Source organism: Pteronotus mesoamericanus, unplaced genomic scaffold (assembly GCF_021234165.1).
Source record: "Pteronotus mesoamericanus isolate MK-2021 breed Mesoamerican mustached bat unplaced genomic scaffold, CSHL_Meso_final scaffold_174, whole genome shotgun sequence".
Lineage (NCBI taxonomy): Eukaryota > Metazoa > Chordata > Mammalia > Chiroptera > Mormoopidae > Pteronotus > Pteronotus mesoamericanus.
Window position 1 is genome coordinate 27,917,636 of NW_026555309.1, and position 22,646 is coordinate 27,940,281.

Consider the following 22,646-nt stretch of genomic DNA (forward strand, 5'->3'; position numbering starts at 1 on the left):
TTACTGCACGTGAGCAGAGGCTCTAAACCCTCATCACATGCTCCGCTTTCCCAGTCGGCTTCATTACAAAACACACATGCGAAGATAAAATCATTGAGTCTTCTGAGACAGTAATCACAGAGCATTAAACCCTAAGCGTAGGACCCTTTGAACATGAGGTTCTACCAGCAGCACTTGTTCCTTAAGGCTGGCTCTGACTAAATATATTATCACTTGTGATGCTGCCCAATAGCTTTAAAAAACACCTAATGCAATATAGACAATTAAAAAAAAAGTAATCCTAATATGATGTTTAAGAATAAGGCACAACAGAGATTATACATAAACCACCAGAGCACTTGCTGTTTTGAGCACATGATTTAAACATTATTTGGGCAATGAATTAGCTGAACGCTTTCTTGCTGCTAACAGAAAAAAAGGTTACATTTTATTTTTCTGGATATTAAAAAAAAGCAACAATGGCAAGCTTGCCTTTTATTTATTTATTTATTTATTTATTTTTTAATTTATTTTTGCCTTTTGAAACTTTTTGTTTATAAAAGGGCAAATAATTATACCAAGTGAATCTGGGTTATATTCCCTGATTTTTATTTTTAAATAATTCTTCCTAGAAATTTGAAGTTACTAGGGTTAAAGACTACAAATAGATATTAAGTCATGGAAGACCTTAACAGTACTTCAATTACATTGTATTTAACTTAACATTAAAAATTATGATCTTACCATTTCTTTTCATATTATTCTAATCTATTGAGTCTAAGAAGTTTTAGGACCATGAATAATGGCAAATAAATTAAGAACAGTATTCATGGCACGCCATCTGCTAATCCTCGAAGCTCTGGAGACAAGTTTGCTGAAATCACACTCTGAGTGTTTGTTTCTATTGGACTCCTAATAACAATCTTGCATATAAAATAATTTTTGTTCTTTTAATTATTGATGAGAAGATTTTTAAAATTATACAACCAAGCTGAATAGGAAATCAAATCCTGCTCATTTACTAAAAATATGCCCTTCTTTTACAGTTTTCAAAATTTATGAAAGTGAGTATAATAAGCCTTCAGTTTATTTCATTTTATGTTACCTTATGTTATTTTATATTTTTAACCAAATTCCAATTAAGAAGAGGAAAATTAAAGAGAACACCCACAAACTGCTATTTTGGGGGCAGCGCTTTACAGACTGAATTAGAAGCCTGGCAAGAAAGAACAGCCAACCGGGTGGAAAGGCACATGAGCTGAGATGCATCTATCAAAGACAGGACAGAGGGTTTATTCTGCAGAGACACTGAGAAAGAGTTCTGCATAGTGTGGCAGCTCATGAATGGAACACTGGACAAAAACAGCTTCAGAAGGATGTGTTTGGTGACTTTCTAATGAAGCAAAGACCAGTGAAATAGGCAGTTTCCAATAGCAACGGTCTTTTAAAACAGCACCTGCTCCACGAGTCAATTCATTCACCACCAGCTTGTTTTCAACAACAAAAAGAGGCTTTTGGTCTTTTCGAGCAAAACTTTAGAATAGTAGCTCTTTAGAGCTTTACCTTAAAATTCAGAGACATCAGTACTGACAACAGGGTGCTGTGGCTTATTGGAAGAAAATCTTTCCTAAAGTCACTGAAATCCCTAAGGACATGGCACTTAGCATACAAACATAAGCACACATACAGACACACACATACCAACAAACTCTAGGAAGACAGGTATTTTGTCTCTTTGCTACACTGCTGCATTCTCAGACCCTAGTCTAGTACATCATAAGATATAAAGTAAATACTTGTTTAAAGAATAAGTTAGTGAATGAGTGTGTAAGGAATGATGAAACAACTCAGATTCACAAAAACACATACATTCTTTTAAAGATTCGGATTTGTTTTTATGGGAGGTTTTCTCATTAGATTTTATCATGTAATTGTCACTCATTTGACATCATTTATGATAAATTGAAGCAGATAACTTCTGTGCTAAAAATAAAACATAACTGTGGTAATTTTAGTTTATGCCACTTCAAAACAGCTTCTTAAATGATCATTATAAAATGTGCATATTTAAATAAAATAAAAACTACTCACACTTTTATAATACAATTTATTTTTTACTCAATATCTAACAGATATTTTTATATGTAAATACACATAGATCCATGTAACATTTTTAATCATGTAATATTCTCTCATATGGATATACATGCAATGTAATTCAGGAAACCAAACCCCTGGGGTTTGAGTTATCCCATTGTTTTCCTATTAGAGACAATGTAGCAATATACATGCTTGCCCAGGTATCCTCACATATTTACTTTGCCAGGTTTCAAGCCTGGACCACAGCAAAATAAAGTTCCAGAAAGGAGGTCCAACCGTTTTTCTGATAACACTTTTAATTTTACATGATGTCTCAATTCAACTGTTTGTTTTCTTTTTAGAACTCAGTAAGGTACATTTTCTTTGTCTTAACTTGGCACTATTGACATTTGGGACAAATTAATTCTTGATTGTGTGAGGCTTCTTTATGCACTGAAGGCGTTTAGCACCAACCCCCACCTGCTAGATACTGTTAGCACACTCCACTCACCGGCACTGTGACAGCCAAAAATAACCCCAGACATTATCAAATGCCTCTTGGGAAGCAAAACCTCCCATTTAAGAACCACTGCATTTAGCCATAGTTCTCTCTCCCTGAGGAGATTTAGATGACTTTTTAAGCCTCACTTTACCCAGTTTCATGCTGGTATAGCCCCCAGCTTTCTCTTGTGTGAGACTAGTCCCATTGCCCTGACACATCTTTACAAAAATAAAACAACTAACAAAAACATTTTGAGGATTCTTGAGTTGGTAGCAAAGGTATGGTGAGGACCGCTTCTGTCCTGGTCCTTTGGAACAAAAAGCCCTAGATTCATTTATGACTGGGTCTGATAAAGAATGCTGTCCCTGATCCAAATAGCAAGCCCTGTTGGAGGCAGGGCATTGATCATGTTGGAAGAACTTCTAGTAGATTAAAAAAAAAATCCAACAAATAGAGGGACATAATCTCTTTTTAGACCCAAAAGCCAAGTCTTACTCTACCTGGCAAACTCTGTCCTGGTGCAGATTGTATCCTTTTCCAAAAATACTATGAGCACTGTGTTCTCAGGGTACTGGAGGTGGCTCAACCCATTAGATAGCAAAAGGTAAAAGTCCTGTGCCACACACACACACACACACACACCCACCCACCCACCCCCTGAGGGGTTTTTGTGCTGATGAAATAAAAAGAAAGAATGAAAACAAAAAACAATAACAACAAAGTAGTATTTTTGAATATTTACCTGTGCTTACTTTTTAAATCTTTTCTTTCTGTATGAACATCAATTTCAGAGAACTTAAACAAATTTTATAATTAGATTACTGTTATGGGCTTCCTGGTATCATGGCAAACACCTTTCCCTTCAAGTTTGGTTTAGTCCTGTAAATGTTTCTTAACATTTATAATTCCTCTGCCTAAGAATGCATGATATTTAAACACGTGACCTTAATCTCAAGATATATGCTTTTACCCACCCATGAGAATATTTGGAGGAAGATTTACACTCCAGCACTGGTGATGAGCTTGATAAGGACCTTTTTGGAGTTGCAGAAAGATGGATGTAAAGAGAAATGAAGAGCCCTGGCTGGTGTAGCTCAGTGGATTGAGTGCTGGCCTGCAAACCAAAGAGTCACCAGTTTGATTCCCAGTCAGGGCACATGCCTGGGTTGCAGGCCAGATCCCCAGTTGGGGGCATGCAAGAGGCAACTACACACTGCTGTTTCTCTCCCTCTCTTTCTCCCTCCTTTTCCCTCTCTCTAAAAGTAAATAAGAAAATTTTTTAAAAAGAGAGAAGTGAAGAGTTCCTGTCTGTGAAACATAATTTTAGAGAACGATCAATTAAATGGGGCATTTCCAACTCAATTATAATCTCAAGCTGGTTAAATATTAGAAGGTAGAATTTATGTGAGGAAAATTTTACACTTCTACCAACATCTTTACTATGGCTAGATATGAGGGCCAGGGGAACATAAGGGAATTATCATTATGGTTAAATAATGTTTCTTCCAAAAATGTTTCAAAAAATTATTAAAACTGGCAAAGCAAGTCACAGATAACACATTTATACATGTGATGGGACTGGGATTTTTCAAGAACAGAGGAGAGCGCGTGATGGTTGTGGTGTGTCTGTGTATGTGCATGTTGTTGCTGGGCATTTAGGCAAATAAAAGGCGTATTTTCAAATCACCATGGAGGGGAATTCTCAAAGGGCAAAAATGCTTGTAACCTCAAAGCTACTTCATTAGCCTATGAAATATTAGAGATCAGAGGCTTTACTTACTGAACTCTTTATTCTCAGTTCCCAGCATAGTGCCCAAAGTTTTGTATAAATGATTTTTTTTTATTAACTGGAAGCTATAAGTAGTCCAATTACATTATATCCCCACAGGTCTCTATTTCATTTTAATTGTATTTATAGATTAAAAATATATTGTTATACATTAAAAATAACATTATTGGATCACTTCTCCAATATTTATCACTATGTAGGAAGAAACTATTGATACTTGCCTAAGGACAACTAGTCCAGGAAGAAATATTTCAAGTGTCCACATTTTAATTTTTTTAAGTGGAAAAATCCAAATTAAATTAATTTATATTTCACTTTTACTACACCATTGTAAAGTGTAATTTAGTTAGCTATATTTCAATGACTTTATTAATTTCTTCAAGGGTCTCTATTAATTCTTTAACATTCAAATCAGCCTATAGGGAAACATCTATATTATCAACAGTCTTGTTGATTTCCTGTCTTTCCACTGATATTGTTCTAATTTTAGCAGGTCCCCCTTGCTAATAATTATGTATTTGATTCAACAGTATTTGGTTCATTTCCTTTGACTTATTACATTAAAATATTTCATCTCTTGCAAGATTTTCAGATTTATTATTGACATATATTTGCACTGTATGTGGGACATTTCACCTTGAGACAAGCAACATAATTACTAAAGACAGAGAGAGTATGTTGTGATTTTAAGCAGAAAGGATTGTTTAGCAAAAACAAATTTTACAAGTGGTCAGTTCAATAAGAAATGATGTACCATTGCAGAACTTAAACTGGTAAATGTAGAGAAACTGAAAAATTTAGAGGAATTGATACAAATTAACAAAACACTTCCATATGCATAATAAGCAATGTCTATTTTATATCATGTCAGATATACTTGACTATTGTAATAATGATAGTAGATAAAGCAAGGAAACAAAATGGAGAAAAATACAAAAGGAAAAAATGCAATGAACTTGAGAACATTGTGTCTCAAGTCAAATAACCTTGGGTTTAAAACCTTAGATCCTATCTAAATTAGCTGTGTTTCCACCAGAAAGAAAGCTCTGTTTTCTTTATAAGATACCATTTATTCAAGTGTGAATTAGAAAATACCATAGTATATACTTCATAGATTTATTATTAGAAATAAGTGAAAGAATATATGTAAAGCACTTAGCACAAATCCTAACAAATAGTAAATACTATTATGACAGATATTATTCTTTACTAGTAAAATTGGTTACACTTTCAATAAAAAAGGGAAGTTTGTTTTGGGGGTTTTTTTTTTGGTAGGTTCTCCAAAAATTGCTGTCAGGGCTTTGATTTGGAACTTTAGTTCAGGCATTTTAATTTTTTCATAATTAATTTACTTCAAATTATATTTAAGTCCTTGCACATAGATACCAGAAAAAAATAGTGCATACCAAAGGAAATTAAATTAAAATAAAAATTTAGTTAAGTTAATTTTTTATTTGAACTTAACCTTTCTGGTATGTATAGAAAATACTAAAATTGAATGGAAAATTCAATCCATTTCTGTTTAGCAGTATCAGTGAGTCAATGAAATGATTTGGTGCCTCAGTTTTCTTATCTACACAAGTGAGTCTTTAGCACCATCTCTTCCAGCTGCAAAAATCACATGAATTCTATCAATCATATATCTACATTAATTTCCACTGCAAATTAATGAGAAGGAATCTGAAACATTGGTTCTAATTCAGTTTGATCACCATATATAAGCATTTGCAGTATATCAGATTCTTTAACTACAGAAGTTTCATCTATTTTATTTTATTTATTTATTTTTATCCTCACTTGAGGACATGGTTATTGACTTTAGAGGAGGGAAAGGAGGGAGGGTGAGAAGAAATAGCAATGAGAGAGAGAAACACCCTTCAGTTGTTTCTTGCGCATGCCCCAAGCAGACCTAGGCATGTGCTCTGACTGAGAAGCGAATCTGCGACCTTTTGGTTTATGGGACAATGGTCCAGCCAGTTGAGCCACACTGGCCAGGGCAGTTTAGTCTATTTTAACTGCTACTGAAATTTTACCCTTTGTTTTCTTCCTGGGTATACTTCTGTGTTTCCTTTTGATTTGGGGAGCTGCTCCTAGGGAATTAGCACTTCCTCTTTTTTTTAACCTATAAAATCAACTGTTACACATTTTCAGTTTTTAGTTTAATAGTAATTCATCATTTAAAAGCTGATGCTTGAAATACCTTACTGGACACAACATAAAAAAGGGACTTTATATTTTTGATATATAATTTGTACTTGGTCTTTCTTGAGTTGAGTGATTTTTAACTTGACTTACAACTCCTAAGGAAAAGTGAAGACCATTTAATTTAAAAAATTAATGCATTAATGTAATTTTCAATCCAAGAATTGAGATATGCTTATTTGTTTATCTTACTAAACTTGGAAAATATCTTAAATACAATACTTAGGTATTTATGCATGATGAAATAAAATTGCTATTCATATCGTGAAAAAAAGGATGTGCTATTCAGCAGATTTCTTTCACTCAGAATATGCTCATTATTTCAATCTTTCCATTAACTATATTTTAAAAATATACAATCTACTAGAAACCATGTGCTATGTTATGTATAATATTACAAGCCTTTTCTGCAACTACTTTAAAATGGAGTGAAATAATAGGTTATGTATACTAATAGCTAAAGTAAAATTCATATGAAACACTTGAGTCAGTCAACAACTATCTACTGAGCCACTCTAATGTGTCACATGATGCATTGCACCCTAGAGGAGGTGTAAGACAAACAGACCTGGTTACTAATACCCTACAAAATTTACAGGTTAGCCTACAGGTAATTGTTAAAAGAGTTACATGGTATAGAGAAATCACTTTTAGCTAAAAGGGATATGAGAAAGGGTTTTGTCAAATGTACATCAATTGAGGGGATAGTTAAATGGCACTAGTAAGAATTTTAAGGTTCAGATGGGTTGGTGTAGTAAGAAATAGTAAAGCTTATTTGTTAATTGTTAAATTGTTCAGTCTTGCAAAATTGAGACATTTTCAAAGTATGTAGGGGAATTTTTTTCTTCAAGATGGAGAAATAAACAAGACTTTATTCCCCTTTTGAAACAACCAAAAAAAAAAATTGGGACACAATATTAAAACAAAACATACAAATCAAAACCAACAACAAAATTAAAAAAAAAAAAAAAGTTTCAAAAGGCTTCAAAGCACAATGATCCTTGAGCGAAAGGAAACAAATGAGATGAGTCAAAAAACAGCCACATCCTACTGCATGGAGAGTTTCCAGGCTGCGGCACCAGGAGGACCCCACGCAGAGCCCAGCCAGCTCCCTTAATTGAAAAGATGGACCTGAGAGTCAGGAGGGAATGAATAGAGTTTCTGAGATGGTGCCAGAGAGGACATGGACAGAAAGAGGTCTGTGAAGATCTAAGGAGAGCACTCGTTTGTTCAGCAGAATACCGCGCAGCCTACGAGAAAACTGCCTAAGGTGAGGTAAAGAACTACCAGAAGATGGATGTGACAACATTTGGTGCTGACACAGGGCCAGAAACATTACTTGTCACTGACTGGGATCAACAAGTAGAAAATATTTTGCTATTATATTATAGATTTGGCCATTATGTCCTATTCAGTGCTTATTTCAACAGCCTCTTAGGCACAGTCTGCCTTTGCCTTTGAGAAACACTGCACACACGGAGCACCTCAGTAGCCCTGCCAACACACACAATTGTGCAGGCAGGGTACTCACTACAACCGGTTTTCTCCAAAATCACAGGTATGACATGGCATTACCTTGATGTCATCCTCCTCTGAGCAGATTTATTCGAGCCACTCATTCAGGGTATACACACGCTCACAAAGAAAAGGAGGGAGGTGGATCCTTGGCTCACACATAGAATAAGGTCTGGATTCCCACTTAAATTTCTGGGTGCTACTAGATCAGCCAATAGCTGCTCTCGCTGTCAAAAGCAACTGTTGGCCTTCTTAGCACCACACGTTAAAAAAGCCCAACACCTTTTTAGGTCCTGGAAGCAACATGTTCCTTATTTACAAATTTTACCTAAGCCTATTCATATTGTTATTCACAAACTGACCAACTTTTCTTTGAAGCCTCAACAGCAAAAGTAGATGTAACCTGTCCAAACTGCAATACACAAGGCACCCCATTCTGTCTCCCCAGGGTCCCTTTCACTGTGGAGGCTTACCAATTTCTCATGACTCCTAGAGTCTCTGAAAACATCCTGAATAGCCCTTTTTAAAAAAAAATAAATCCCATGATATACATAATGCCACTGAAGCTCTTTTAAATAAATATAAGTAACCATGATTTTCCAATAGATGTATTATTGCTGCTTCAATAAATTCTATCTTTTTCCATACATAAGCATTAGTATATAAATAGGAATTTTAAATATATTTTAAAAAATTTCTTCAAGTGAATAATTTTATTATAATACAGACTCTCTAAAATACCATATTTTTTTGGAAAATATCAAGAGGGTAAATCAGCTACTAGGACTCCTTATGATGGGATGCAACAATAATCAGAATGCTTTTTAAACAAAGAACTCAGTTATTGATATGTGTTAGACTGGCAAAATAAAATTGCGTTCTTTGTAGTAACTTTGATTATAGCTGATACTTCATCTTTATTCTTAAAATATCGTTAAACTTCAAGTAACAGCACTGATTTTTTTATGATCTCTCTTTGCCAACTGATTCTTAAAGTCACTAGTATAAACTCTACCCATAATGCCATCATTTTTTAATCTGAAAGACAATACAAATACTCAAAACCTTGCATGGTTTGATTAATTATAATGTGCATATATACATGAATATACACAAATTATTTTCATGTACTAGTGATATTGAAAAATATTAAGAAGAAACATACTTGTACAGTTAGGCAAAGTGCCAGACCACGTTCCATTGGCTGTGCACTGTCTAACTGAAGGTCCAGACAGGATATAGCCCTCCATACAGGAGTAAATTATCGAACTAGAAAATGTGGTGCCATCAATTCGAAAAACTTTTCCATTGGCTGTTGTTCCTGGGTTACCACATTGTACAGCTATAAAAAAAAAAATAGAGTTATATAAAATGATGTAATTAAAAATCCTTCACAAAATGTTAATGACTGAATTTTTGTTTTAAATTATCCAAAGGAGCTATAAAATCCTCTAAAATAAACATTAAATTATGTTTTACAAGTGGATAAAATTCAAGATGAATTTACATTGATTTTATTACTTTAATTACTAGACTACAAATCATACAACAGCTATTTTTTTTAAGTTTTTTTTTGTTAATAGTTATGGTAAAAACTTTACAAAGTAAAGTAATTACTAAAGAGTATTGCCTTTGGGTACCACGGAATCTTTCAAGGAACTATTATAAGAGTCCCTGCCTAAAAGCAACTAATGTAAAACGGAAAGATATGTGACAACGAGATGCAACAGAGATTTATTATAATTATACTTCAAGAGGACAGATATAAAATAAGCAATTTAAATATTTTATGTATCCATGTATATTTTTATTTATATAAGTATATAAGTTCTGAAATGGCTTTTATTAAGTTTTTAACATAGCATAAACAGCAGTCACAAACACAATGCCTTATATGAATTACCACTCTGTACTGTGTTTAACTATCTGTCATCGATGCCACAATGTTTTTTTAGAAATATCCTGAAAGCAAGCCCATGTCAAATGTAATACTAAATTTTGTTGCAACACAAGAATTTAAGTTATTTTTATGAATATACAGTGTAATTATAGTTTCCAAAAATACAATACCATCTGTCAGTTACTGCATTATAAATATTTGATTTTGCCTATCCTTTAAAGTGGTGCTGTGTGTTTCTGTATGTGTATGTTAGAGAAAGAAGACTTACAAGCTTTATACAATTACAAGATAAAACTGTAGGTATATTAAAAATTTTTACATCTGTTGTATAGAGTAATTATCCGCCTCTATTCATTAGTACGTGCCTAAAATAACAATCTGGTCATATGTATTTACATCTCATGATCCATAGTCTTGACATAGTTCAAGAGGGATTTGAAAAGTCTTGTCCTTGTTTGGATTAGTCTAAGAACATATATGTAGAGCGGACAAAGACACCAATGTGGCGATGGCCGGAAGAAAGGGTTGGCAGGGGCTGGGTGGGGGAAGGCAAATGGGGGGAAATGGGGATTTATGCAATAGTGTCAGCAATAAAAATTAAGTTAACAAAATGAATAAAATGTTACATAATTTGCATTTTGAAATAGAGACCCGGTTCAGTCAATTTTTTTCAACAATAAAAATTAAGAACTTTACAGATATGGACAAATCACACTTTCACTTCTGTTCTCTTGTTTGGTATTCTTTCACATTAATACTCACGTTTTATTATCCAGAGTATTATTTGAATTAAACACAAGTAAATTAACTTTAAAAAAGAGGAGGTACGTGCACCCCATACCAAGAGTGAGAGCTGAAAGCTCTGTGGACACAGTGAAGAGAAGCAGCAGAGACTTTGCCTCTGAAATTTGTTCCCTGTATTTTTTGTTCATTTTCTTTGTCCATTCATCTACTAGAATCTGTTTTTCTAAATGATTTATATAAGCTCCTTTTATGAGAAAAATATTAATTCTGTTATATTTTCTACAACTTCTTGTTCTTTTTTCTCTGTACAGTGCATGCGAATAAAACAGAGTCAGCACCAGGTTGTATTTCATCTAAAAACTATTTTGCAGTTCAGCTGAACAAAAGGGCTGACTTAGATATCACCCACATTAACATCTGATATCGTTAGAGACTTCACTTCTGCGAAGTGTGAGTAATAAGTCAAATAGTTAAGTCTTACCGTCTTTTGCTCAACATTTGTTCACTCCTTTCCCTATGATTGCAACTGAGTTGTAATGCTCTCTAAATTAAGGTCACTGCATTTGGTACTTAATAAAAAGTAGCTATATTTTCTAGAATATAGATTCTAATTTTAAACACATAAAGTTTCTGAAATATAATCGATCAAAAATCTGCCAAAAATATTTTGGGAATTATTTCATATTTATAAAATCAATACATTTGATACAATATGAAGTAACTTTCAAAAATATCTTTCTAAATTTAGTTTTTGCACTAACATCATCGCAAAAGGAACAATTCAAATTATATAATGTTGCAGCAATATTTCATTTTCTAGTCAATCTTGTAAATATTTACATATGTTAACTCTGAGTCAGAACAATTAACAATTTTACTCAAACATCCAAATTTTTAAAAATTCTAGTTACAAGTAATGTAATCTATAAATAAAAATATCATTTACATGTAAGCATCTTTATATATGTTCCTATTTCGACAAACCTAAAAGCTAAAACACACCTTGAGGTAATGTTGATGTGAGAACAACCTATTTTCCCCCGACAGTGTCTACAATAGAACACTGTGATAAAGAGGAAAAAATAAACCTTTTTAACACATATTTTAAACGTTTCTAATCCAGATGTTTGCTAAAATGTGAACAATGTTTGTATACAAATGACTCATGGGAGATATTTTTTATAATTAATACCTATCATATATAGAATACTGTCAGTAAAACTGGAATACTGTTGCTTTTATGCCATGTTTGAGAGCGGGAAAAAAAAAAACAGGTAAGAAGAATTTCACTAGTACTAATAACTTGAATTTGGATACACATTAAATTCCAGCAATTTTGATACATTAATTTCTGCTTGAGCTTACCTTTGCATTCTGGCTGCCTTCCTGTCCAGCTGCCATTGGCTAAACATGTTCTTTCTTCTGAGCCATGAAGGATGTAACCAGTATCACAAGCAAAACGTACAGAACTTTGGGTTCTGAAATCACTTTCCTGTCTGGAACCATGACCAGGGGTACCTGGATCCCCACATGTACCAGTAGCATCACCTGCAATTCAGTACAGTGCAAGTTAATTTATTTCAATAAGCCTTTACTATGTTCATAATTTAGTTCAATGTTCTTATACACATTGTTTTTGTGCATGTTGTTTTTAGCATTAAGTTGATTGGGTAAAATCATAATTCATATTTCCCATGTAGCCATAAAAAAAGCCTAAATGAAAAGGAAAGTCATTTCAGAGTATGATTTCTCTTTCTTATCAATGATATTTGGACCTATTAAATAAGTTAAGGCCATCTTGTTAGTGTTTCCAAGACATGGTTAATAACCAAGTTATTGGAAAATGTATAAATGACAGCACTATGGGCTTATATGACAATGAGTTTACAAAACAAAAATTTAAAAAAACACTGGATTTGGTAATTTGCATTTTTCCTTCTCTGAATTTTCTAATTAATGAAATAGTTGTTGTTAAATTGGAACAGCAATGTGCCAGAAAATGTAAGTATTACAATACAGTATTTCTGGTAAACTAAAATTTCACCCCCTAATTTTCTCTATCAATGATCACTGTCCAAGAAAAATGAACTGTATCCTTCTCATACATGAAATATAAAAATAAATTGTAAATAATCAAAGATTAAAAACTCTGACTTAACTTACTAATAAAGAGTTTGTTCATAATTAGGTGCTCACCCTTTTTACTGTTAAGAATTTACTTAGTCCTTTATCATTTCTTAAATATTTTAAATCAAAGTTGCCAGAGTATTAATATATATTAAGAAAGAGAGAAAGAGGAAAAGAGAGAAAGGGGAATATGTAAGTATTGAAAATGCTTTCCTACTATTTACACACCTTTTTTGGACATGCCCTCGGTAGTTGGAATTCTTATTTACAGTTTCTCATTTTCATGAGATGTAATATTAACAACCACACAAACTTTAAGATACATGTGCCACTTTTAGATATATACGTACAATTTCTTTTTTTGGAATTCAGTACCAGTTCCCGAATACATTAGAATATATGTGTGTAAATTTCTGTGATTTTATGTATAATCAGTTATTTAACTTTTTTTAGGCCTATCGATTAAAGTTGAAGTCCCATAAAGTGACTTCGTAGAGATTAACCACTAGTTATAAGGAGATTCTGAAATAAGTAACCATTTAACAACTTTTATTCCTAAAGGGAAAACATTGTAAAACAACCCCTCCTAAGTGTTCACCATGCTTTCTACAGATATAAAATAACATAAAAATAATGGACAATATGTAAATAAAAACATGGACAGAAAAATAAGCATCTATATCTGGTTAATGACCAAAATAAATAGAATAGACAGTATCAAATAGGGAGATATCACAGATCTAAAACTTAAATAACATTTTTAAAAAACTAAACAGATCAAAAAGATTTATCATATACTCACTGTACTAACAAATTATTGAATACAAATAGCCTTAATATTCACTTATTCTAAAATATTAGTAACAGAGCTGCGGGGTTATAGAGACTTAGAAGTTATAGGTTGTCTATTAATAACAAAGTTAGAAAACACAAATATCTTTCAAAAAATTGACTTAGTTTAATTTAAAACATTTAAGCCTTAATTTTAATATACGCTATTGAACAATCAATTGTTTAGAAAGTTTAATAGACATGAATTTTAACAGAAAATCACTGAAATAAGGTTGCCTTCCAGGGAAAATTGTACTTGGTATCACCATTTTAATGAACATAAGCACTTTACAGAGAAGCATTCTAAAACCATTTAATTCTTAACATTAGCCACAATACAGTACACAACATGTATCTGTAATTTACCATCTACAAGATTAGTACTAGCTTATGCTCTGAATTTATATTACTTTAAGAAGCATTCCAATAAATGTATAAATAATGTTATAGCCTCTCTAAAATTTTTACAAAATAAGTATTTTATTTCTTTTCTCCATATATTTCCAATAATAACATTAATAATGTACATTTCAACAGACATTGTTCAATTTTCCAAGTGGTACCTGAGCAATGAGGTTGTGATCCACTCCAATGGCCATTTAATTGGCAAGTCCTTGATGAATGGCCCAGAAGGGCACGCCTTCCTGTGCAGGAATAGTGAACAGTGGACCCAAAGGTGTACTTCTCACCAGAGAGGACGGCATTAGGGGGAACGCCAGGGTGTCCGCAGTCAATCACTACAATACATAATTATTGAACATAAAATTTTTTTATATCTCCTATCGAACAACCTGCACCAACTTTCTATAAATCAAAAGTAAATGATGTGCTCAAATACACACAGCCTCTAGAAATCAAACATCAATAAGAAATCTGACTTTTAAAAAAATAAAGTGGAAGTAGTAGTTACAGGAGCAATTTTGCCTCCCCACTTACCCTGTGCTTGAGTTTAACAGGAACACTGCGCTTAAGCATAAATGACTGAGTGAGTATATGCCTGCGTGCATGAGGGTGGTGTGTGTGTTCCTGTGCATATGTGCATGGGTTTGAAGTGCATATGTGCCTAGACAAGGATGTGCAAGGTAGGGGGACGAGTACATGTGGGTTGGCTAAATAAAGGCATAGGATGCCAATGGAATTCAAACTGAGCCCATACAGAAATTAAAAGGGAAGAGTTTTGAGAGTGAAATAAAAGGGGTAAGGATGGATTTGTGCCACATTAATACATAGTTTAGACTAATTCTATTCCTAGTCATTAATAAATAAATTGTGCTATGCTAAGAAAATATTCAGTGGTTTGTTAACCAAGACACTGCTGGGCACAGCAGAAGCAAATGCCAATACATTGTAGAATTTTCCTGACAATCTAGAGGTAGGTTGGGAATTTACTGTGCGCCCCTTTTTAAATGTAACTTGAAAAAATATCAAACATAGGAAGGCGCTAGAGTATTAAATAGCACACAAATAATAGGGACATAAACTTAGTAAGTCCCTTGAGATCTTAGCAAAATACCAGGAGTACTATATGAAATAAAGAAAGGTAAAAAAGTATGAGAGAGCTACAAAAATCTGAAGTTCATGTTTTCATGTCCTAGGAAAACATTTTTGTTTTATTGTTATAGCCACATAAGGCCAAGTAACTAAATTAGTCAAACTATTAGAACAGTCAGTGTACAAAAAGAAAGTGTAATACACTGTCAACAAGGGATCAACAATTGACTTAATTATTTACGTAGAACCTGAAATTTAATAGACATTGCATAAAATTTTTAATTCAGTGCATGAATGATGTTACAAAAATTTTTAAAAACCCTACCACATGAACATGAAGAAAGTGTCTCTAAATAAAACATGATCATAAAATAATTTTATAATTTAGAAATTAAGCATAACCAAAAATTACTCACACAATGATTTTTGACACATTACTTCTTCACTCTATAATTATCTTTCCCCTCATATCCAAGATTCTCCAACTCTGAGAAACATAGCTATATTTGAGACCTATGAACTTACTGAATTCCTAGATTTCATGTTCACTTTCCTATTCCTCAAAACATTTTCATTTATTTCTGTTTTCTCACTACACATACCTTATATGCATATGTTATTATTTACTAATTTATATTCTACAACTCTAACATAATATTTAACTAAATACACTCAATAAATGTTCACTGACTTGAAAGATGATATATATTAACACTTAACTGCATTTATATGTATATCTGAATATGATAAATATTTATGATCAATTAGCTTTAAGCAACACCTTTATCTAAATCCTCAAGCATTCTGAAGCCCAGTAGCTGTTTATATTAAGACTAATATTGCCTTAAATGAAATTTGAAATAGTAGCACAAAAAACAATCAAAATAGTTGCCCTTATGGGATGGTAATATAGAATATGAGAAATGTTTGCTTTTCATAATCTATCTGCTCTATCTAAGTTTCAAGTCAAAGAATGATAGAGGGATATAAAGCACATTAATAACTAATAAGAATGACGTTTGGGCATTGAATTGGCAGAACATAGGGAAGTGTAGTTTCCAAACAATGAAATAATAAAATAAAAAATCAAATTAAAATAACAATTACAAACAAATTCCCTCTGATATATAGCTCTAGATAGTTCATAAGACGATAAACATCCATGTTACTTAGATGGCATTTTCTCAAGGAAGGATTCACATTATCTACTTACTGATACATTCTGGTAAAGGTTTGTCCCACTGTCCATTTGGTTGACATATCAAAACTGAAGATCCAAATAAAAAATATCCAGGATTGCAGTCATAGAATACCACAGTACCATAGGTGAAATTCCCATGTTCTATTTTACTTTCTCTTTTGGAATTGGCTGGAATTCCAGGATCAGAGCAGTTTACCACTAAACAAACGACAAATTTTAAAAGGTATGTTTGAAATAACACACATATTTATATGTAGATTTTGACAAGGATTTAGAAATTTAGTTTCAAAGGTAAATCTAATCAAGCAAATTAAAAATTCCAGGAATAAAATTAATACATTGACTATCTAAGATAATTAAATACAATTTGTGTGGTGGAAATATAGAAAAAAAAATTTTTGCGAAAATGTTTGAACAATAACAACTCCATGAGCAATATGCTTAGTACACATTTTTAAAACTGATTCATTTTAAACTATAGTTAAAGCATAAAAAATGTAAAGCCTATGATTATTTGGTTGCATTTTTATCAAATATGAAGTATACCATACTTCTTGCAAAATGGAAAAACATCAAAAAATTATTTTTAATCTGTTTCTGTGCAGAAAACAATAACAAACCCCCACTGTAGGTATCATGGTAATTCAGGCCTCAAACATATTTTTTCCAAAAAATATAAAGAAAATAAATGCTAAAGTTAAGTTTCATTAATTATGGAGCAAAAGATCTTAATGATTTTTTTTTAATCCTCACCCGAGGACTTTTCTTCATTCCTGAGAGAGAAGAAGAGGAAGGGAGATGGGTAGAGGGAGAGAGAAACATTGATTTAAGAGAGCGATGTCAACTGATGGCCTCCCATGCATGCCTGGATCGAACCTGCAACGTAGTACGTCTATAACCTGACCACCAGGAATTGAACCTTCAGGTTACAGGTTGACATTCCAACCAACTGAGCCAGGGCACGATCTTCATGACTTTTTAAATGCAGACATAAAATAGGTACACGAAAATAAATTTAAGTAGTTAATACAAAGCCTGCCAGTTTAAACTTTAAAAAAAAGAGGAAAAATGAAAGCATTGCTAATGAGATGACATAAACATTCAATCTTTTTGTTTTATTAGCTGAAGACTTTCCTCTGTTCTGCGCAAGCTGTTTCACACATCATCACCTATGTTCACACAGACACATTGTCACCATACTCTAAGCTGGAAGAGAGTGAGGTTTTTACCTTTGCACACTGGTGGGGGGTGGCTCCACTGTCTGTTGGCCTGGCACTGTGCCTTTGTTGGCCCTTGCATTAGATACCCAATATTGCAAGAGAATGTTACCACATCATTAAAGTTGAATCCATTCCCACTTGTTCTTCCATAAATTGGACTACCAGGGTGACCGCAGCTGACAGCTAATAGCAGTAAGTGGGGGCAGGGGAAGCACAAAACAATATTTGGTTACCAGTCAGCACACATCAATTACCCCTCATCATTTCAAACAATGTAGAAAGAAGAGCAATTTTATGTGAAATATATATGAAGTACTTCTACTAATGCAAAAGAACGATTTAAAATGCCAAAAAATAAGCCTAATACAGGGTCCAGCAGAAGTAACGCGTGCCTGAGTGTGGTTGGTAGGGTAAAAATGAGTGTCATAATTTAGAGTTTTAATTTGAACATTTCACCTAAAACGTCATATGGTGTGCTTGAGTGTGATAGTGTTATGTTATAGAATTAGGTGCTTGCAATTTTGTAATAAAAGATTTTGTAATAAAAAGGGGGTGTTAATTGTGCCAGACCCTGTATAATAGAAATATTATATCATTAAGTTGACAATTATTTACACTTGTGATCATGTTATGCAAGTGGTGCACAAATGTTTACAGTTTCATGGTACCTATTTATTCTTTTTTTTTTTTAGAGAAGAAATACTAAATTTTAAAAACCTGGGAATGACTGAATTTCATGTTATGAGTTAGTAGCGCAAAGAAATTAAACTGAACCAATTTTCCTTTTCAAGTTGAAAATTGGAAGATACTTGAAAACAGTTTTTTGTATTTAACTTTGAAATGATTTATTTAATATTTATACAGTCACTTTTTGTAAATAATGATTGATAAGCAAATGTGGGTTTGAAGAATAATTTAATGTAACTATAAAATGTGGACCGTAAAAAGTAAGGCTGTATTAGAATTCTTACTGGTTTATTTTCTTCACAATTGATATTTGATAATTTAGCACAATTTTGTTTGTAAATGATGGTATCAATTAGATGAATATTTAAATCCTTTCAGTGTTACAGATTTTATGTAGTTCTGGCTTTTCCCAAATATTCTGTTTCCATGGCACCTGTTTCACTGCATCATCTCACTCCATTAATCAGAGCAACTCTTGTAACAGTTCTTCATAACTGTGCACAATGAAAAACCAGAGTCACTTTCAGTACTTTTGAAATGACCCAGGAGCAATTATTCTTAAGCTGTACTGTTAATGTCAACCTCCTCATTTGGAAATGTAACTGCATCATACCCCTGTTAAAATGATCAATAAGGAAACCGGTTTTACCCCAAGGGCCGATTTTCATTTATGGTCTCAATTATTCAACAAAAATATAGCCAACTGGTATGACTTGGCTATGCTTGAATATAAATGAAAGGGAAAAAAATCTAAGAAAGCTCCACACATAGTGTTGTCATCTTTAGATCATCAGCCATTCTGTGTGTGTGTGTTGTGTGTGTACACTCAGGCGTGTGCACATGCCTAGGCTCATGTACCTCTTAATAAAGCACATGTAATTGTTACCTCTATGCCATATTATCCCATTAAACCTCAACACACAAGTTTATTTTCCATGAAACTAGAATTTCAATAAATTTCTGTTGATTGAATAAAAATTGGCAGTGCTGTATTATATTTGGATATAATTAGTTATAGAATAAATTAAATATTTTCTGTGAATCCACACTAAAAGATCCGTGCATTATTTATCTGAGGCCTCCAAAATCTGTATTGCATGATCCTATGATGTCACCCTTACAAAATACTTGCAGTGTTTATTCTCATTTTCTAACATCAGTTTTAATGTAAATGTCAGTAATTTGGGATATAAATAATGAGGAGGACAAAAATAAGAAACACCTTGATAATTGACTTCAAGTCCAAAAAAGGCTAGATTATGGTGTGACACAGAGCGTACTGCTGGGGCTTCGATGAGGTACAATAATAAAGGCATAATGGGCAGATTATGTCATACATATAACAACCACAAAGCATAGCAGATACATTTAAAGATTAATAATAAAATGTACGATTTTAAAATCCATTTTATTCTTCAAGTGTCAAGTCATAAGCTAAATTAACTTAAAAGATGAGATAAATATTTGTTGAACTAGTGTGTTATTACATTAAAAGTTTCAAAATTACATATGGATAGACAATTTTCTGTGAATTAAGAATAGCAAGAAGAATGCTTGAAAATACTTTTAAATAAATTTGAATTCTTTATAATCTATTATGATACAATATTATAATTGCATTATCTCTGTATATGTAATCTTGATATGCTTAAGAATGCCATCGATTTTGAAGGATAAAGGGACCATAATGATAAATACTTTTAACCATTTGCTTTATATATAAGGTAATTAGGGCCTAGAGAGTTTAAAAGAATTTCATTAGCTCATGTAATTAGCAGTGAAACTGAAATGAGAACAATGGTTCTCCATGTCAGGTCAGATGACTACCCCCACACTAATTATACTCCATGAGGATCTGATTTTTATATGATAGTTATAGTATCATAATTTTTAGTAAAAAAGGCATCCAAAGTATTTTCTGCTATAAAAAGTTTCACAGAGTTACATCACAGCAACATTGATGCTACTACTACACAGTGGACTCAAGAAATGGAAACCCTTGAAATTAAAATTTGTCAAGAATGTGCTTTGGTAAAAATATGTATTTATAAATATTATATAGTCATATTAAAAACTAGAATAGTTCAATTTAATTGTTTCTCTTTATAATAAAACATAAATAACAGAGATTTTCTTATTTTTTTCTACTTTCATAGTAGATGGCTTTTTACACCTCTGAGCATACCCCACTTTAAAGATTAGGATATAGCAATATAAAAAAATGGATTGTGAGACTTCAGTTTATGTCTTTTTCCTTAACAATATATGTGTATACATTTACATATACATATACCTGCATGCGTATAGTTATATATCTTACCTAAGGAAAAAAAATACTGTAATTGCATGAGAACAAAGGTTTCTAATTACTTCTGCCATGCTTACTTACGCACACAGGATGGGAGCTGACCAGACCAGTTGTGATCTTGTTGACATATTCTCACGGAAGAACCAATCAGTCGAAAACCAGGATTACACTGATAAACAACTGTGTCTCTGTATCCATAATTTTCTCCAATGACTTGACCATTCACAATGAGTTCTGGAATTCCACAGTGACCCGCTGAAATGGGTCAGAAAGTAATATTTTTAGTATTGTGATCTACATTTTATTTGTGTATCTATATACATAAGCAATGTTACTAAACTTTTAAAGTTTACTTAGAAGCATGCCACAAATAACGCAAATATGATTATATGACATAAGATACAGAGTAAAAGTGCCAGGGAAAAAGGGAATTTTAAAAAGAGACACTTCCAGTAATACTTCGGTCTAGTAAAAGTTAGAATTTCTACTAATAAAAAATTTAAATGTGACATCCAACTTTGAAAAATACAGATAAAGCAGGGCTTAGTGAGGAAATTTACAGCATTAAATGCTTTATTAGAAAGGAAGATATATAATCAAAGACCTAAGATTCCACTTTAAGAAGAGAAAAAAAAAAAAAGGAGCAAAACAAAAAAGAGAATAAAATAAAGCCAAAGTAAATAGTTGAAAGACTCACTAGTAAAGTGAGTTAAAGAAATCAAGAAAAATAATAGACTAATGGGAAACCTCATCTAAACTAAAAATTCTTTCTTAAAAACAGCAACAAAGTTGTAAATCTCCTAGCTAATCCTATCAACACAAAATAAGAGAACAAAATTTCCAATAACAGGAATGAATGAAGTGATCTCTGTGCAAACTTACAGAAAATAAAATCATACGGAATATAAAGAACAGCTTTATGCCAATACATTTAACAGTTCAGAAGACATATTCTTTGAAAATGACATCCTACCAAAATAAACACAAAAATAAAGTAGAAAATTTAAATAGTCCTTTATCTATTTAAAGTATCTGTATTCTTAAAGCACTCACCCCCCGCCCCCCCGCAAAAAACAAACAAACAAAAAAGTCTGGCTCAGACCTTGTCACTGGTAAATTCAATGAAACATTTAAGTAAAAAACAAACAAACAAACAAACAAAAAAAACAATCATACACATACTCTTTAAGAAAGAATCACTTCCTAACTTGTTTTATGAGGTAATCATAGCCACAAGAGTAATCCTGAAAAAGACACATGAAAGAAGCAGTGTCCTTTCTGAAGGGCACTGGACAATGAAATGCTAAACCCCTTAACAAAATTTTAGAAAATCAGTCTAGAAACATATATAAATAATAATACATCATATCTGGGGTTTATCCAGAAATTAGCAGTTATTTTTAGATGGAAAATCTGCTACTGTCATTCACCATATTGACAGAGTAAAGAAGAAAATAATACTTATATGATTATTTCAATAAATGAATAAAAAGCATTTGGTAAAACTCAGTGCCCATAAGTGATGAAAATTAACAACAAATTAGCATATAAGAAAAATTCTCAACCCAATAAAGACATCTGTGATATTGTGACTTATAAAAGAAAAATATATTCAGTATTGGTTTCTTTTTCTTTCTTTAACAGAGCTCCTAAAACCCTTGGAATTTCCTGAATGTTGAGAGCAACTAAGGTATCTTTTGTTATGTTAATTAGGCGACTTTCTGATCTCACCTAAGGGTGGGGGCTGGTTGCCAGCACAGTTAACTCTGTGATTAGAGGTTTTAAAATTTCAGCCCCACACTCTCGGCCTCTAAGGAGGGGAGAGGGGCTAGAGGTCGCATTAATCACTAGTGGCCAGTAATTTAATCAATTGTGTGTTTGTAATGAAGTCTCCGCAAGAACCTAAAAAGACAAGGGTCAGAGAGCGTCCTTCTCAAGTTGTGAACAGTGGGAATTCAGGCAGAATGGTGAGGTCAGAGAGCAAGGAAGCTCCCAGCCCTTCCACGTATCTTGCCTTATGGATCTCTTCCATCTGGCTGTTTCTGAGTTACCATATTTCACCAGGTATAAT

At 32.8% G+C, this 22,646-nt stretch overlaps 1 protein-coding gene across 3 annotated transcripts in view; it reads right to left on the reverse strand.

Moving 5' to 3' along the window:
• CSMD3 (CUB and Sushi multiple domains 3) overlaps positions 1–22,646 on the reverse strand; it is a 929,671-nt gene that overhangs the window by 41,564 nt on the left and 865,461 nt on the right. For all 3 annotated transcript variants that reach the window (XM_054590414.1, XM_054590413.1, XM_054590412.1), the window contains 6 exons: positions 20,657–20,830; positions 17,590–17,763; positions 16,373–16,558; positions 14,232–14,405; positions 12,076–12,258; positions 9,232–9,408 (listed from right to left, as the gene is read on the reverse strand). In XM_054590414.1, the coding sequence (XP_054446389.1) occupies positions 9,232–9,408; positions 12,076–12,258; positions 14,232–14,405; positions 16,373–16,558; positions 17,590–17,763; positions 20,657–20,830 (1,068 nt within the window). The remainder of the gene's footprint in view (positions 1–9,231; positions 9,409–12,075; positions 12,259–14,231; positions 14,406–16,372; positions 16,559–17,589; positions 17,764–20,656; positions 20,831–22,646) is intronic.